At 47.6% G+C, this 19,079-nt stretch overlaps 1 protein-coding gene across 1 annotated transcript in view; it reads right to left on the bottom strand.

The window, feature by feature from the left end:
* Positions 1–726: 726 nt before the first annotated feature.
* Tmc3 (transmembrane channel like 3) overlaps positions 727–19,079 on the bottom strand; it is a 40,426-nt gene continuing 22,073 nt past the window's right edge. The window contains exons 12-22 of the mRNA XM_021654755.2: positions 17,955–18,033; positions 16,497–16,748; positions 15,883–16,011; positions 15,116–15,183; positions 13,317–13,445; positions 10,424–10,534; positions 9,438–9,563; positions 8,631–8,709; positions 7,259–7,301; positions 5,222–5,477; positions 727–3,587 (exon numbers count right to left, since the gene is read on the bottom strand). Of these exons, the coding sequence (XP_021510430.1) occupies positions 2,753–3,587; positions 5,222–5,477; positions 7,259–7,301; positions 8,631–8,709; positions 9,438–9,563; positions 10,424–10,534; positions 13,317–13,445; positions 15,116–15,183; positions 15,883–16,011; positions 16,497–16,748; positions 17,955–18,033 (2,107 nt within the window). The 3' untranslated portion in view covers positions 727–2,752. The remainder of the gene's footprint in view (positions 3,588–5,221; positions 5,478–7,258; positions 7,302–8,630; positions 8,710–9,437; positions 9,564–10,423; positions 10,535–13,316; positions 13,446–15,115; positions 15,184–15,882; positions 16,012–16,496; positions 16,749–17,954; positions 18,034–19,079) is intronic.

The raw sequence follows: 19,079 nt of genomic DNA, 5'->3' as shown, positions 1-19,079 counted from the left end.
GTGTGAAGTTTTGAAGCCTGTTACAACTTGTTTGTTGGAAACGCTCTGCTTAATTTAGCACTGAGAGTTTATGTGAATGTGATTCTTTTCTCTTTCTCTTTTTTTGTCTTGCAGGCCCCAGAAGAGTTAAAAGAGTTCAGAGTCTCTCACTGGTCACAGAGAGCATGGCCCCAAATAATTAAGTTTTACACCCTCAGAAAAAAAGTCTGCTGAGTTATCTTTCACTGACTCTACCCACACCTTCCCAGTCTCCCCTGATCAAACGGAAGCAAGTCTTCCACACCGAACAGTATCAAATTTCACCCCATGGCTGGGTTAAGTAAAGGTGAAGTGGTTTTGATGCCATGATTAAGGGCCTCCATGAGCCAACCTCTAGGAATCAGAAAGAAGGGTTATCCCTGGGCTACTCAAGCGACTTGTAAAATAAAGGCCCACATCCTCTCTGCCCAAAGGGACTGGCAGCCAAATAAACACAGACTTCACTGCCAGTGCATATTCACCAGGCATGTTGTGTACATGTGTGCAGCGGGGACATGCAGAAAGCTCTGCCGCCTCAGCTGCTGCCTGGTGAGACCCCGAGAAGGGGACCTGTGGGTTTACCTCCCCCCATCGGCTGTTGGATAGGGTCGGTCTCAGGATGCAAAGCTGAGTACAGGTAGGAACAAGGATGCAGAGGTGGGTATGACATTTATGACAAGCTGGGGGACTGTTTTGGACGGAGCACAGCTTGTTTATTGAAGTAGTGGGGCTAGGTCATATAGCAGGAGTTAGGGGGGAGGGGAGGAATAAGGAGTAGGGAGGAAATGCCCCTAATTTGCATATGCAGATCTAATTGAGGATGAGCAAACATTAATGACACACTAATTCAAACTGGAAAGCAAGAAGAGGCAGGGGCTTTTCAAGCCTGTCAGTTAGATTGGCAGACCGCTGGTCTGGTCGCATGATTTCTGAGAAGCCAGTTCTCAGGTGGGGAAACAGAAGCTCAGCTGACTCTAACATGATGTGGTCCTTGTCTCCACGGAGCTGAGTAGGCTCAGGCATGATTTGGGTAGGAAGTGGCACTAGCCCTGCATGCTCCCCGAGAGAAGTCCCAGAGTATGGGCAATGCTATACCATCCCTTATCTGGGTTGCGAACCCACAAGGACCCAGCCAGCCGTGCCTGCACTCCAAAGCCCTGGTGATGGTGATGGCAGGATGGTAAGTATGCTGCCTGGTAAGCCCCTCTGCTGTGGTGGTGTGCAAACCACAACAGTCAAATGGAACTGCTTGTGTTGAGTTCCGACGAGACAGTAAATGAGGCCTGGGGCCTGAGAAGCAGGGAGATTGGAACATACACACCTTGTAGCTGGAAAGTTTTGGCCAGAACCACGACCTGACACTAAAGACACCACAATTCTGTACAGGCTGTATTTCTGCAAGAACATCTGTCTGCCCTGGTGCCTGTGCCACCCTTGCTCTTCCTCTTACTAACAAGGAGAGTTGACGGAAGCAGCTCATGCAAGCTTTGTTTGCTCATGAAATGTCTTCCTTGCTCTGGACTCTGCATGCGCTCGGGGCTCACAGCTATGGCATTGTCAGTGGGATGCTCTGTTTCCAAATCCGATCTGTGCAGAGTCCCCATTGTTATTCTGATGGACAGCAGAGATGGAAAACCCACATGTGATAACTAGTGTGTGCCAGTTCCTGGGAACGTAGAACCATTTTCCTCCCAAAGACACTTGGAGTATCGTAGAGGAGACAGAAATGTTAAAGGTCAGAGCTTTTTAAAAAGTGATATGAAAAGAGTCAGGGCACCGAGCTGGTTACCATGGGATGGATCGTTCACAGCTGCCACGCCCTGGCCAGGGCAGGTCAGAGAAGCCAAAGAACCACTCCCCGAGAGCGCACACAGCGGGAGAGGGTAGTGTCAGCGTTGCTCTTTTCTGTGGGTTTGTTGGGAGCAGACGACAAGCCTAGCATCTCCGTGGCTGTGAATTCTTCATCTCCTACCTGAACTGAAAGAAGTCTACGTATGGGCAGTGAGGGAAAACAAAGTCAGCAAACACAGAATCGGAGCCGAGAGGAGAGAAGACGGGTGTTCTTGGCGATGTTTAAGTCTCGGTTCCAGCGGAGCACGGTACTGAGTCTCAATCCCCATCCTTCATAGTGAACCGGGATACCCCAGGGATAAGTTTGGGATCAGTTCTAACCTACATCCTGATTAACTAACACGGGGTTAAATAAGCTTGCAGTGTGCTCCAACGGCCTCTACTGAACTGGTTGTCCTCATAAACTAAGTCCTGGGAGCACTTCAAGGGTGGCCACCTCATTTCCGGCACTCACATGGAGTGTTGATGCCTGCATGTCAAAAGAAAGCCATGGCGCAAAGCACTCACTCATATCATTAAAGACAAACAAGAGTGTCAAGGTTGGTTGGTTTTTGCAGTCCCAGTGAGCTGGCTGGCTTGCTGGTGAGCATGGCCACCCTGAGTGGAATCCAAGGCCTGGCATTTTCTTGAAATGACGCCTGACGTGCTGATGTGTGCTAGACACACAGAAACACCAGGAATTGCGCTGGCACACCATTGCTGTGCCTAGGAAGTTACTGCCTGAGGGTCTCAGAACCTCAGACAGCAGCGGCGCATAAGCCTAAAGAAGCTCCACAGATCTTTAACAGCTCCAGAGAGCTCCCTTCTTCTAGGAAGGGTGGGACTGCGTGTTCCCAATACTTCCAGTGAGGTCTAGTCTTTGGGAAGGGACATGGGAAGAAGCCTAGACATTTGAGCAAATCAGGTCATTTAGATCCGTGGGCAGTACCTGCCTGGACTTGGCCTTCCTCCTGCCCAGCTGGCTTGGGAATCTGCCCTGGGTGGACATGACCTGCAGGTATTGGTCATTGTTGCTGTTTTGTTGGTCACTGCTGGATGCTGCTGACACAGAATCTGATTCTGTGAAGGATGGCTCAAACTTGGTTTTGACTCTGGCCTTCAGAGGATGCTGTGGGTATTGGGCATTCCTGGATCGTGGCTTTTTGTGAACAAATGTGGGTCTGTCTATCTGGCTTTCAAAACCCTTATCCCCAGATCTGTAGTACACCCTTCGATGGTACTCGGGGTCTCTGGTGTCACTTCCTGATCTGTCACCAGTATAAAAACAAGAAGCCCGAGGAAGGTCTGTCAGGGAGCCAGGGGGCATCAGCCTGTGGACCAAATCTCTCCTCAGCATCTCCTCCTCTTCTTCACTCATCTGTGGAGAGCAAGGCTGGTGGGGGTCCCAGGACATGTACTGCTGCCCATTCCTGGGATACAGCTCTACAATGTCACCTAAAGCATCTATCTTGAAATGTCTTTCTGGCCAGAAAGCTGGGTGGGTCTTTTTGTGAGAGTCACGTTCCTTAACAACATAGTATCTGGGAGCACGGGGTCTGCGGCTGTGTGTCATCAAGGCAGAGACCCCAGGTCCACAGAAAGGAGGTCTGATCGGCTGAAAGTCTTTTCGGGAAAGAGGCTCCGAGCGGACATCTTTGAGGGGCTGTGTTTGTGTCACAGACGAGCAGGATCTGTTTTTGTGGAGGTTGTCTGTGCTGGCACACGGCCCAGGTCGATACCTGTAAGACGGAAGTGGTCAAGTAAAAGTAGCTATGGCCTCTGTCTCCCTCCGCATCTCCAGGAGTTACACAGCATCTGGGGGTGATCTGTGAACTGCATACAGAGAAGCACCCAGGAAGTAGGACCTCACTGGACATTGCAGAGTCCTGATATGACAAGGAATGCCACCCTGCATGGGGTTGCACAGCAAAGCATGCTTCACTAACATACCCTATCACAGAGCCCTGGTTCTGTTAGGAACGTGTCGCAGGACCAGTGTTTGTGGGGTGCACGTTAGGAATACTGCTCTCCTGGGCTAACCTGCCCTCCAGTTTCTCAGGCACTCCCTTGATTGTCTGCTTGGGGGAACTAAACCCGCTCAAAGGACCAGTGATTGTCGTTTGACGTTCCTCCCCCCACTCCCACCTGTGAGCTTTCAAGCTGGATTTCGATCCCTCCTTACTTGCCAAGCTACTACAAGGCTGTGAAGACGACTTGCTTAAAACAAAATCTCAGGTTCTATGATAGCTTGCAGAAAGGAAAGAGAAAAACTATACTTATCTCCATGGTATCTACCGTGTGACAAATGAACATAGTTTGACCATGATTTTGGTTCCACACAGCTCTGTTCCCTCATTCTTCTGGGTGCTGTATATTCATACAGCTAAAGGAAACTCCCACCAGCCGAGAAGCGGGCATTCCAGCATGTTCAACACTGGCTATGCCAGTTGAGACACGGGGTCCATATTCCTCTCATACATAGATATTTTATGTGTAGAAAGGAAGCAGGATTAAGGCCTGAATGTATCTGACCTTGGGTAGAGTCTTCTTTCTTTCTCACACAGGCCTGCGAATCTCAAACAAGATGGCTCACTTTGTTTCCATCGGTGGTACCCTGACCTCCTGTGTACCAAGATCTACAGTTTTACCCAATAAACTATAAGCCTCTCAGGTGCTCCTCAGGATCTCACTTAAGTTTTTTCATAACCCTTCACATATAGCAACTTCAAACCCACCAAAGCCCTACGTAAGACTGTTGCAAACAGAGGACAATAAACAGCCGCAACAACCAAGTAAAAACAATGAGCTGGTGACCTGGGCTCCCCAGTGCAGCTTCCTTCTCCTTTGGAGCGTACCCCTCTTTCACTTAACCTTCCTACTTAAGCCTGAATGAAGAATGTCTTTGTTAACCTCAACTCTGCTTCATAAACTGGCTTGTCCTGAAATTCTTCCCTGTGTGGAAGCCACGGCATGGATCCAAGTTTGGCCTGAATCAGGTTCTTAAAAGTCTTGGGGATCTCCCCAGCCTACTGCGGATGACACTGGGGAGCTGTGCCTTCTGCTCCTGCACCTTAAAATGCTGACTTGGGGCATGAACTCTTAAAAAGACATCTTATTTTCCCAGGCTACAGAAATATGCATACTAGGCTGGGAAGAAAGCCTATTTACAGATTCTATGATAATGTAGGTTTCAAAAATCTTGACCTCCCCTCCCCCACAACTTCCAGATCCTCAGGGTCTCAGCGACCCCTGCCTCCTAACTTCTCCTGGCAGACCTGGAATTTAATGGCTTCGGCTTCCTGATAGTTCTGGTTCACCACTGGCATCACATTCAAGAACCCTGGTTTCCTTTTGAGTCAGAGTTCACGCTCACCTATTGGTGTCCTGCTCTGGCCGTGACTTAGATCCACCCAGAAGAGGAGAACAGGGGCTCCTGGACCCTTGCCCAGGACTCTGGGGCAGGGACCTTGTGACTCTCTCCATCCTGAGGCTCTTGCTACTCAGAGAGTCAAAGTTGACCACATTGCCATTGTTTTGGGGTATTGTCATGTAAGCTGAGGACAGCTGGCTGAGAAGGTCACCATCCTTTAGAAGCCTCTTGGCACTTTCTTCATGAGTCTGGATCCGAGCTGTGGGCAGAGGGAAGAGTTCTGTTATGCTTTGAACCTTAAATTCCTCACAAGGCCCACAGGCTAAGACTTGGACTCTTATCTGGTACTTTTGGGGGAAGGTGGAGCCTTTAGGGCTAGGGCATGGTGGTGAGCCCTCTCTGGTTATAGGGGGTCATATGCTCTAAGGCTATTGTGAAAAACCTTTCTGCTTCTGACTGAGAGGTGGGCAGGTTTGCTTGACACACTCTCTCAGGATGGTGTTCTCCCTCCTACTAAGCAACGGGACCAATGAAGCACAGATTGGGACCTGAAACTGAGTCAAAGTAAACCTTTCTGCCGTCTTGGCTCTGCATTTCCCTTCGGGGTGGGTCGGCTCCATTGTGCACTGGGCTGGACAGGAAGGTAAGAAGCTTAGCTGGGGTAGAGGGGTTACACAGGATCTCTGTCGGTGTTGAGTACGGGGAGAAACAGCTGCCTTCTTCGAGGCAGTTTTCAGTGAAACAGCTCTCTTTATTGGGGGTGAATAAGGACTGTACAAACCTTGGGGGAATGGGTAGAAGTTTTGGGGTGATGTACCTCATTGGCTGGGTCTGAGGAGCTGGAAATGCTTCATTTGCATGAAAAATTCCAGGTGCTAGCTGGACAAGTCCTTATAAGGAGACGTGAAGTCTTAACCTGAAACCTGACCACCAGGCTACATGAGTACCTCGAGGGTAGCAAAGGTGGGGGTCACATGGCTTTCAGATCCTATGTTTTTCTCTTTTTATAAGAATGTGATGTGTTTGCCATTGCAACAGAAAACTCACTGACACAAAGCTGACTCCTAACACTTGGGCCTGCAGTCATCGGCTGCACCTACAAATAGTGGACCATAGCAACACACATTCAGCCCTTCAAACCATGGTGTTCAGAGAGCTTAAGCAAAGAACGGAGGAACCCAGTGATGTACCCAGAGATTAAAGAGTACAACTCTGATACCCCCAAGGCACAGCAGGCTGTTTGAGAAAGTCTGTGTGGATCCTGACTTGGCAGGACTCAACCTCGATGAAACTACATTAATTGGGAACTGATCTCTAACAGATACAGTGGGTTTTATAGCACAAGCCACAGTCACTCTGTGTGGGAAATTGTCACCTGGTGACTCCTCCACATGGAATGTGACCCTTAGGCTTGTGTCTCCTGGAGAAGAACTCTCTTTTAGACAGTTCACCTTAAGATAGTTACAGGGGCTGGCTCACAGGAATGTTTGAGTCCCATTCTCTTTCATGCTGGGGCAGGTAGTGTGGGCTGTGCCTGCCGAGTGCTACCAACTGAGCATTTTGGCTCTCCGTGCACTCTGCTAGTGGGCTCAAGGGGTAGAGTTACTGACTCTTTTTTGAGCTGCACCTGTCCCCTGACCCCCCCAAATCTGACCTTCTAGCCATGCGGGGTATCTGTTCCCCACACTTCCCTTCCTTCTGGGGGCTCACGTGGGAAAAGATGGGTGCCCAAGAGGACATACACAAAGCGGTTAGATAAGCAGATTCTTGAGCATTTTCTACCTTACCACACTGAGTTTTCTTCACTGTTTCGGAGCCCCCAGCTGATTATGGAGGTGTGGGGATTGGTCACAGGTCTGGGAGTGATTAAGTCAAGGGCCTTGAGCAGTGGGTGGCACTGGTTTTGCTTTAACTGGCCCAGTGATCTGTGAAACTACAGCACTGGTTTTGAGGAACCGTGACCAGCTGTGGACCCACTGTTTCTTCTTTAAACGCTCACCAACTTAGAGAGCAGACATCTGTATTTTAAGATGCACTTACCCTCTACCATTTGGGCAACCTTCTTCTTATCTTCGGATCTTGCCTGAAATGTGAATGACAACCAGTTTGGAAGCAGTTAATGTTTTATGCTGAGGACAGAGAAAAAGACTTCTGTGCCATTATTCACAGCTTGCCCGTGGTGGTCCTACTGAGACAGAACCTTCAGGTTATAGAAGCCAGACTTGTTATTTGAGTGAATAAATGCAAATATGGAAGAGCCAAGGTTTTCTGCCTGATGGGTTTCCTTTAGGGACAATTAATTCATGGGTGTGTGACACTTGGCAAAGGCAAGCAGAGCACCTTGTATCGGAAGGATTTGGGACCTGTAGTGTTTCATAGTCTGCTTACTTTGGGGATGAGACCCAAGTCTCAACTGAGATTCATTTCTCTTCACCTATACCGAGTACATTTGGCCTTGGAGGTGATTTTATACAATCTTACTATTGACAGTTTTTATGTACAAAAGAGTTTCATGGTGTAGAATTTTCCACTCATGAGCTCATGTTGACACTTTAAGACTTTCAGGTCTTGAAGCAGTTCAGATCTTTAGATTAGGGAAGCTCAGCCTAAAATGGTTTTAGTCACAAAGAAAATACAGATCAGGGAGATGTCTGTTGCATTCCAAAATGCCCTGCAGCTGGAAATGGATTTCTCGCTTGACATTTCACAGAGCTAGTTTGTTACCTCTTTACATAAATTTGTATTTATGGGAGAAGTTGTTTTCCTTCCCTTAGTGAAAAGGGTACAAGGAGGTTTTCGCTCTTTCAAAAACAGGTGAGCAGGATGCCACACTTAAGGAAGTCTGACTCTCGGGGTTATGAAAGGCAGGGTAGACAGAACTCAGAAAAGACTCCTTGAATTTGGAACCCTGCCCTCCTTTTGACCTCGAGGGTGGGGGATACAAAGAAGAATTTGTGCAAGGGCTGGGAGTGCCTGCCTCAATCTCTGTTACTTTAGGAGAGGATGTATACCCCAAGTAGGAAGGGCTCCATGTTAGCCAAAAGCTAAAGGATAAGAAAGAGGATAGAGGAGTGCTGGGGGGTGCAAACAGCTCTAGGGACTCAGAGGTCAAAGTGGACTCAGGTTGGGGGTACCTGTCACCAGTCTATTAAAGTCTGCAGAGGTGCCTGGCATGCTGGGAGCCTGGCTTGGCCATAGGAAGAATGCTCAAGGGAGCAGGCTTGTTCCCAGCAAATGCAAGAAACAACCTGAGGGGATTTGGGGGGTGGTCATTTTGTACCATAGTACACGGCCAACTGTCACTGTAACCTGAAGGTTTGAGCTCTTTTGCACTCTCGTGCTGGAGAGGGGGCAGGTGTACAGCTGGGGTTGACGTTGGCATGGATGAGAGCCGTGTTCGATTGATACTTGCATTTTGGATCTGCATCCTGAGTTGCTGGCTGCTGAGCTTCAGCGACCTCGCGATGCTCTGGAGGTAGTAGATGAGCATGCTGGGATGAAAGAACATGGAACCATGAGAGGGCTTCAACTGACCCTTTAGCTGTCAGGCAATGGAAGTGAGAGTTGCCAGGGTAGATGTGGGCTACTCACTGACCCCTGAACAAGAACACATCTGCCTTCTCATAGTCTCTGGCCACTGGGAGAGTGCAACTCATTTTTTTTTTTTCCCTGCTTTTCATTCCCATAGCTGACCCCTTCAAATTCTGCTCCCTGGCAATAAAAACAGGGCACCAAAATCAGCAGGCACCTCGCATCCAATCAAGCGGTGGCTACTGGTTTCACTTCTCTCTGTCAGCTCTAATAAGCCTAAGCTACTCAGCTGAATTACGACATTTCAAAATCATGTACATTTTTGCAGAATCCTATACCTGTACTTAGAGTGTCTGCCCCCTTATAGCGGGATGCTATCAGATGCTGTTGAGCCAGTAGCTATGCAGCTATTTCTCAGTGGCATGGTGGCTTGTGCTATTCTGAAGTGTGGCTTGGGGTCCGTGCTTAGATCATCGACCCCTGGAAGTAATTTCTGAGTAGACTAATTTTATTTAATTATTGTGTGTGTGACCAGGTGGCCACACACACAGCTGTCCTGGAAGGTTGAGAGGTGTGGCACCCCCTGGAGGCTGGGAGGAACGGTGTCCCCTCAAGGCTGGGAAATATGGCCGACCCTGGAGGTCGGCAGGAATGGCGCCCCCTGGAGGCTGGGAGGTGTAGGACTCACAACAGAAGCAGCACAGCTGGAAGGATCACCACGGGGCTGCTGATGTGTCCAACCACAGCGTGAAACCAGGCGGGGAAGTCGTTCTCTATCGTCTCTGACACAATGTCATAAATTTTCTCTTGTCCACTGTGAGAAAGAAAACGGTAACTCCAGAGTTGACTGCTTTGGGCTAGGGAATGTTTCAAGACAAGTCAAAAAACGTTTGGGTGTTTAGAACCAGATCTCCCAAACCAGCCACAAAACCATGAGGCAAATCTCCAAGTGACGAAGACGCCTAACATTCTGGAAGTTCTGTAAAGTAGTCATCTAGTTACCCGCTAAGGCTGGAAATCACACTGTGAGAGCACACTCAACTTTTTTCTTTTAAGAGATATTTATTATTTATACGGTGTTCTGCCTGTATGTGAGCCAGGAGGCCAGAAGAGGGCACCAGATTTCATTATAGCTGGCTATGGCCTTTTAAAGGGTAAATGAAGACACCTCCAGGGTTCCTGTTGGAGGCAACAGCTGAGATTTCTATATGGTTACAGCAAGGTACTGGAGACTGAAGGCGGACACGGACTATCTTCAAATAAAGCCTGGCCTCAGCCACATAGATTTTTACACAGCCTCTGTTCCTCTTTCCCTCCTTTTTTTTTCCTTCTTCTTCTTTAAAGCCTTCTTTAAGCCCCTCCTTGCTTTCTTTCAAAAACGAACGGTCTCTTTTTGCATTAATTGTTATCACCTGCATATACATCTACTCATAAATACCTAAGTACACAACCTTCTCAGTCAGTATGTTACCTGTATGTATGTTTTAAGCTTTCAGACAGAGTCTTACTCTGTAGCTCAAGCTGGCCTTAAAGTATTGACAGTCCTCCTGCCTTGGCCTCCGGAATACTAGGATTACAGGTGTGATGACCCACACCTTTTGTTTTCTGGTATTTAAAATATTATATTATATTTATGTATTTGCTTTTTTCTTCTTTTTCTTCTGTGTATGTTACCTGAAGGGGCCACAGTTCAGGGACGGCTTGTAGTGGACAATGGCAAAGATGGTCGGCAGCATGCAGAGGAACAGCATGAAGAGGAGCATTGCCAGGTAGAAGTTGTTGGATCTGCAGAAAGACCAAATGGTCATGCAGCAGTCACCCCAGAGTCCAAGCGAGTGCAGCCACATAACCCACCTGGGAGAAGCTGCCACCTCTTCAGAGGGAACTGTTCTCCTATCAGGGGCCTAGCGAGATGCCTGGGTTGGTAAAGTGTTTGCTGCACAAGCTTGAGGTCCTGAGTCTGATCCCCAGCAGCTATGTAAAAAGGCTGCAGTGGACAGCACACTTGAAATCCCAGCAACGGGGAGGCAGAGACAGGAAAGTCCCTGGCCAGGCTGGCAAAATATAAGGTGGTGAGTAATTGAGAAAGATGTCTCATACCAACCTCCAGCCTCCACACATACATACTCATGTGCACATGCATTTGAATGTGTATTGTATGGACGCAATACCTGTCAATTAAAGAATAATAGAAAACTATGGCCTATCGCTGAGGCAGAAAATTTGGTGGGCAGAAAGGTTTCTGGGAGAGATCCAGGCACACAAGATTCAGCTGGCAAGATGTGAGGAGAAAGGACACATGGTACCTGAGACCAGGTAACCAGCCATGTGGCAGAATGTAAACTAGTACAAATGGGTTATTTTAAGTTATGAACTAATCAGAGAAGAGCCTAGCTAGATGGCCTAGGTATTTGTAAGTAATAATTGATTCTCATATGTCATTATTCTGGGAACATGGGGACAGGAGAAAAAAATATCTCCTCCTACAATGCTTGCATACACAACAACCTCCCCCCCCACACACACACCAAGAGAGAAACAGAGAGAGAGAGAGAGAGAGGGAAGGAGGGAGGGAGGGAGGGAAAGTACTACCTGTGCTGTGTGTGAGGGGCACACACAGCTTAGAATCCTGGCCTACTTTCAGAGACAAGCTTCCGGTCATGTTACAAACACTGGTTGGATACTTGTAAGTTGTCAACCAAGAAGGCAGTGACCCCACCCCTGCGTGCATGGCTTCTACCCAGTCAGCTCTACTCACGTCAATCTTAGAACTGCCTTCCACCCACCTGGGTCCTTACCTAATGCCTTCTTCTCTTGTTGCCAGCCTTGAGCTTCCCTCTTAGGTCCCAGGAGGGAAGGCTCTGTTAGTTGTGACCCTCAGCTATCTGGCTTGTATCCCATTTGCTCTCATTTTATTTCTCTGCTCCTTACTGTCAGAGTTAATGTTCTATCTGAGTAAGCTCTGGTGCTTGGTCCCTGAGTCCCAGGTTGGTATCAGCACCTTCAGATGCCCAGGCTTCTCCAATGGTGGCTCACACCAACTTGGCATTTGAGGCCCTGTGTATAGTCTGTGTGTTTAGTGACACTCAACTACCCTGTCTGTAGGTTTCCCCATCTTTCTCCTTCTCTGCTGAAAAGTCTCACCCAGAAGTCCTGTGCAGAATGTGGTAAGCAGGTGAGAACCCTCCACAGTTCACACTGACGTATGGTTGCCTTTGTGAGATCTTTAGAAGGTGATTTGGTCCATGATGAAGCTATTCTCATAAGTGCAATTAGTACAGCTATATAAATTCATTTCATCCCATTTGCTCTTTTGGTCTTTGTGTTTCTATCACATGGGAAGGCTAATTCTTTCCTCTGCAGGACATGGCATTTAAGAGACATTTTATACAGACGTTTAGCCTCCAGAAAAGTGAGCCAAAACATGTACATTGTAAAATTCTCAGATTCAGGTGTTCTGTTACAGCAGCTTAAATGGAATTACCAGAGAAAGCATGTGAAGTTCCTCGCTGCCTCCATCCCCCCAAACTAAATACTCACGAATATCCACACATATTTATTAGGAACATAACAGATTAGGTAACTATATGTAAATATATAAAACAGCATATATCCAAACATAAGCATGAGTGTATGGTCATCAGATCAAATGTAAATAGATTGCTATCCAGGTCATGTAAAAAAAGCTTGAAAACCACTGATAGAGCCAGGCAGACACACAGATAATTACTGTAGCAAAGCACTGTAATCATGAGATTCTAATCATGAGATTCAAAAGGTGCTATGAATTCACCCATATGGATGAAATGAAATGTAGGAAGGAGTAATAATAATAATAATAATAATAATAATAATAATAATAATGCTGTCAGGATTAGAGAACAATTTAAACTTTTAAGCAACAGTGAAAACTAATGTGTGTTTGCTTTAAAACTCAGCATTACACTTTGTGGTATACTCCTGACCAAAGACGCTTAGCAGGATGTTCAGGGGTGCTAGCCTTTACCGTTAGTGGCTGGAAGCAGCTGTGACACAGATAAAGAAATTGGAAGGTTGGCTGTGTGTATTTCCTTAGTGATGTGAAGCTGAGAAACACAATGTTGAGTGAGAAATTAAAAAGAACAAGACACAAATGGGCACATTCCACGTGTTTCACATTTTCCATAAACGACAAAACCGCACAAGCCCAAGTAATTTTCTGTAGAAACCAGACATGACTGAGGGGGAGGAGTGGGATGTTCTGAGAATCACCATGTTCTGCCTCTGTGTGGGAACTGGTTGTACCTTTGTGTTCAGTCTGTGATAGTCAAGTCTGATATTTCTAACCTCTGCATTTTTTTTCCAGATGATTATTAGACCATCAGTTAAAAACTTAAAAAAAATATGAGCCAAGAGCTTGGAAAATTGATTCCAAGGGGGGAGGGACACACAGGCAGTGAGGTCATGGGGAAACCACGTGGAGAAACCGCAGGGTTTTGATGGATACTGTGCTAGGGGGCCCCTTGTTGGAAGAGGCGTGCTCAGAGGACCTAGGGTTTCAGCCTCGGCGGTCACAGCTGCCACCAACCTGGACGCCCGAAACACTTGCTGGTGAGGTACATTACAGGTCAGCACCGCCCAGCTCCTCAGGTACATCAGCCCAATGAGCTTGAGGACATTGAAGGCTGGCAGGCACGGAGAGAAGAAGGCCCCCATCCTGCAATGGCAGAAGGTCAAATCAGTCCTTTGTGTCCTCATTCAGGGCTGTGCACTAGAGGCCTCGTGGGGAAGCAAGGGTCGGAGCCATTACGTTCACACCCTGTCCTTCAAGCACTGAAGAAGCCTCTAAGGCTCTGAGGCGAACTCTACATTCCGGAGTCATGGGGAGTCTCTGTAGCTGTGCTGTGGTGATGGTGCTTTCTTAAGTGTTTGTCGCTCTTCTAGTACAGCAAAGTGAAAGGCCTCCCCTGGGGAGAAGCAGACACTGGAGAACCAGGCCCTGGGCCAAACTATAGACTTTGGAGGTCTGGGGCAAGAACTCAGTTAATAAGTTACTGAGTTTCAGAAGGAATCAACACAGGTCAAAACCCAGGCTTGTCCGCCGTTACTCTGAGCATCCTCATACATTTTAGCTTATTTAATCTTACAAAATTGGGAAGAGGATAGATAACTAAAGTTAACAGATCAGGAGGACAAGCAAGTCCTGGAAAATTAATCAATTTGCTCAAAGACCTATCACCAGCAAAGTGACCCTATGTCTAGATGTGGACACTTTCAAGAGCAAAGTAAGTGACTTTGAGAGTGACTACTCAACTACCCCCAGGCGAGCTGGGCCATCTAGCCACGGTACAGATGTCAAATGCACAGCAAAACCCAGGACCTCCACTTTAGTTTAAAATCAGTTTGTGTTGGATATGCAATTGAACCTATCCCTGTGGAATTCACATTTAGTGGCAGGAAAATGAAGCATTTAATAAATTAAAAAAAATTTAAAAGTAAATGTTTGTTTTCTTATGGCGGGCATGCCTCCTGTGCCTGCCTCGGTTCCCTCATCTTTTACTGCATACGGTGGTGACTGCAGTTTCTTGATAGGGTTGCAGTAAACACTAACTCAGCATTCCAAGGATATAGAACATTTCAAATAAATAGTACACGTGATTTCAAACGCTAGATTTATGTGACTGGGTTCCCTATGCATTCCGTGACTGATGGCGGAGGTTGTATTTTCTGAATGTATAGGCTATCCGGGCTTCCTCTTTCTCTTTGTCTGACAACATTTGGACCTACAGCAGCATTTGCGGTCCCATAGGTAAAGCCGGAGGTCCTCATCCACAGACACACCATTGGGGAAAGGATGACAGGATGACCCCTGCCAGTGTCCTGGTTCCCCTAAGATCAGGATCTGCTTGGCTGGAGCTGCCCCAGCCAAAGAGGATTGCTGTGGTCCTGGTCACCTTGCTGGACGTACTGGCTGTCTAGAAGAGTAGTCCTCTCTCTGGGCCCAGTGTCTGCCTGAAAGCCATGGTGGGAAATGCCCAAGATGAGGCTGCTCCAGTAACCACTGAGTTCCCGACACTTTTCTGGCAAGAAGCAGCCCCTCTCACCAGCTCAGCCACCTCCCAGCGAGGTATCCCATCACTTCCTATGCACACCCTTTGGGGACTGTGTCCAAAAGTGGTTTAAAAAGGAGCCACCCCTTTTGTCATTCTTTTCTTTAAAAACCCTCAGAAAGTCACTCATAAAATCACCTCACCAGAGAATTAGTTCCTCATCAATTTCCTCTCCTGATGCTGCTTATGGCTGCGTGTATTCATAGGTCTGTCTGGGCTCATGGAAACCTTAGCCCTGGTGACATAAGCAAAGCTGGGAAGCAGCTTTGACACCTACCAGATCATGCCTTGATTGTAGACGAGGTGCAGCACATTTTCCGCAATCTTGAATTCTCCGTATTCAGGCTGTTAAGAGAAAAGCCATTTGCAGCAAGAACAAAGTCAGGAAGTCCTTAGTACACGGTGCTTCATTGTGGCCAGGTTCTTTGTTCTTGTGGATACTCAGAGATTTTTGCCTTGCTGGTCACCCAGCAAATGGTGACATGAATGGCTGGGGCAAGAGCTGGGTAGTTCATGCTTTCTCCTCCCCCTTTACAAGTCCCCTTAGGGGTATCTCTGTCTCACTCCCTGGTCCATGCTCTTATGCAGCACTTTCCTTGCACTTTACCCCCTGACAGAAGGAGGGTGAAGAGACTCAGGAAATTGAAGGTTTCGAGTAGAGGCTCAGGAGACTTCTAAGGCTCAGAAGGCCCTCCTCTCGGCTCTCATTTCACAAGGAGCTTCCTGCAAATTGTGCAGCCATCTTTGCTGTCATCATCGGTGTTGGGGTGGGCATTTTGGTGAAGTAGCTGCCTGAGTCAACCAGGTACCCACAAGGAACCCTTCTCCCACCCTCTTGTAAGTAATTCCAAGAAGCTCGTAGTTCACCAAGCTAGACTTGAGTGAAATCACTTCTTGGGTCTGTTTCCCTCTATTTGAGATGAACACAAGTAGACTCCCCAGAAAAAGCGGTACCACCCATGCCTGATTGATTTCTAGGTAAGCCAACAGGAAAAGGTGGATTTAGTTCTAGAACCTTCCCCAAACACACAGTAGTTTACTCACAAACTTGCTTTCAAGGTCCCAACACCAGTAGTCACTCAGGTAGCGAACGAAAAGTCCTCGGAAGAAGTCTATGAGGAGGATGCTGGCCACCGTGAAGAGCATGTCAATGACAGACAGCTTCAGCATCTCCTGCAATACAGTGGGTCCTGCTGCCACCATGCCCGCCCATCCTTGTCTTCTCCACAGTCCTCCCTGGTCCTCCCCTTTCTCTGTCCATTCCCCGGAGACAGAGCTTGGGGCCCTCTAATGTTTTCCCTTCATACATTTATATAGTATAGTGGCAGATGGAGGGGTGTCTATCATATGGCTATTTGGAGAGAATATCTGCTCATTTGAGTTTGGGAAACAATATCCAAGGCAAAGCTACGCAAAACTTGAGAAGTTCCCCATCTGTGCCTATGACGTTGGGGACAGCATCTTACAAGGACCTTGCTTAGTTCTACCCCACGGTAACTTTGCTCTGATCATTATGGTTAATTTTGAGACCTGGAACATAGGAAAATAAAACGTCGCTGGATTCCACATTTCTTTACTATGAAAAAGGGACAGTGAGGCTCCACAGAGTTGCCAGGTTGAAGTGTTGAAGGGACTTCCTGAGGGGCACAGGGAAATACCTGGCCAACATATGTCTCCCAGCACTGGCCTTGTGGTCCCTGCATGTAGGACACCGTCTTGTTGGCCTTTGGGTGCGGCATGGTAGAAGTCAGAAGGCTTGTCTCTTCCAAGACCCACGTGCTGGTGTTTCTCCTGAGTTCCACTCCTGACCCAGGCCATGTAGGCCATTGTCCTTCTTCAGGCACTGTACTGGTGGCATAGACAGTGGAAGAATCTGTCCAGTGGGTTGTGATGTTTTTAGTAGCAGCTTCCTGTAGAAAGAGGAAGGAGAGAAGGAAGAAAGAAAGGTTGTTTACATGTTATAAGTAAGAATCCAGCTTGGACAAAATGAAGAAGGCCACTGCATTGTTTCGGAGTAATCATATTCTCTCTCTCTCTCTCTCCCTCCCTACCCTTTTTCTTTCTCCCTCTTTCCCTTCACACTCTGTATATTTCTCCACCTCTAGTCTCCCCCTTTCTCACTTCTTGTTCCCTTCTCTCCCTCTTACCATTTGCCTAGAGGTGACCACACTCACAAGACACCAGCTGAAGCAGACAGTGCTCACTGTCCCCTAATGAGTATCAGACAGGATTCTATGGTTCTAGGTGACACATTCATCTCTTTTCAACCTCAAGGGAATTTTAGGTCAAGTTCACAAGGAGACTGGACTTCAGTGAGCGGTGGACGAATGCTCCATACAGACCTCCAGTAAGAGGCAGGTGAGGACCAGGGTCCATGTGACTTCAAAGCCCTGCCTCGCTGTGGCTTCTTTGACCTATATGCCCTGAAATTTTATGGTATACTTTGAGTAAATAACCCCCAGAAAGCTCCTCTTTCTGTCTTTCCTCTCCTCCCGTGCAGGGTGTCCTTGAGGCTGAGCAGGTTGAAAGGAACATTAAAGCGGCCCTGTGGGGTTGGAGCACACACTGACATATTCTGGATGAGCCTATGGCTGTTTTGTCTTTCTGGGGTTATTTGAAAGAGCTGTTGACAGTCTTTCCTGATGGGGACATGAAAATAAGATAGCATGACCCAGGGAGATGTGGAGGCAACAGCCCGGGCTCTCAAAACAGCACTGTTATTATTATTATTATTATTTAATCTGGGAAATGGGGCTTAAATTTCTCTCCACACCCTAAAATGACCACAGTGGCATGGTTTGGGATATGCCAAATGAGATACTTATATAGACAATAAATGGGACAGAGATGATGAAGACACTGACACGGGGCCACTGTGTAGTGAGTAATGACAAGGGACTGTCTGGACAGCGATGGGTTGGGGCTCGTCAATCTAGGCCTTGCTATTGGGTAACCATCCGTTCCAGGCAGTGATAGCAGCTGGCTTTCCGATCTGGGCAGTCGTGGAAGGATGACTAGCCAGTCTGAACAGTGATGGCCAGTACTATAGCATCTAAGCAGCTATGCCAGGTACTATCCAGTAGTGACGGAAAGTGCTGTCCCGTCTGGACACTCACCTCAATGTTCATGCTGTTCACTTTGTCCAGAAGAGCAATGATCAGGCTGTAGAGATTTCCTAGATACAGTACCAGGACCCTGAAAACCACAAGCTGTCATGAGAAACAAGGTCACCATGCAGTCCAGAGCTACCAGAGAGTTCTAAGCCATCATGGACATAAGACAGTGGTGGCTGCATGGGGCTTTCTTAGAGTTACCTGGATAATGCTGAAAATATAGGGCACGTGAGACAGCTGAGTGGTTAAAGACACTTGTTGGTCATACCTGACCTTTGGTTTTGATCTCCAGGAGACACTTGGTGGAAAAAGAAAACTGATTCTCACAGGTTGTCCTCTGACCTCCACTTGGATCACATGCATATCACACACACACACACACACACACACACACACACACACACACACACCATAATGTAAAAAGGAAAACAAAACATAGGCTTGAATGATCTAGCTTCAGCAGGTGTGGATGAGGTTTGGAGTCTACGTCTCTCCCAGATCCCACAGTAGGCACCCTGGGCCAGCCTGTTAGAAACACGGGTGTGGCAGAAAGAACGTGGGTTCAGTGGGCGATAGAGTGTCTGGCCCCTTTTTTCTGGCCTGTAACTTTGTTGTTACCCAGGATCATTCCTCTCAGTTCTCAGCAAGATTATGTCACACTCTCCATTCAAGAACGAGTGAGCAGAACTGTGGAGCGCTGAGAGTTGCTCAATCTACGAGGCTGAGAGGGCCAGCATGTCACTCGGAGATCTCAGCACCCACCCTTGGAAATACAGCCTGGGCTCTACAGGAGCATAGAGGGCAGTGTCACAGTTACACTATGTGAGAAGTTGCCAGAGAATACGATCTGTTTGCTGCAGCCTGTGCCAATCACCATGAACACAATCACCATCCACACCACCTCTGTTCTTCTATAGAAACACCTCCTGGCATTGCCCACAGTGGAGCCTTGGGTCTTATGGGAAAGCTGTCTAAAGAGATAAGATGGACAAGGAAAGCAGTCTCTGCAGACCCTGCACTGGGCCAGCGATGTGCAAGTGTGGACTCAGGTCTAGGGCTGGGAAGCAGCGTTATCATAAGGAGAATACTTCACATGAAAATGGCGACTCAGACATCTGCACCACCCTC

The sequence above is a fragment of the Meriones unguiculatus genome, chromosome 14 (assembly GCF_030254825.1).
Source record: "Meriones unguiculatus strain TT.TT164.6M chromosome 14, Bangor_MerUng_6.1, whole genome shotgun sequence".
Classification (NCBI taxonomy): Eukaryota; Metazoa; Chordata; class Mammalia; order Rodentia; family Muridae; genus Meriones; species Meriones unguiculatus.
The sequence above is the reverse complement of the archived record's forward strand: the minus strand, read 5'-3'. Positions and strand labels throughout refer to the sequence as shown.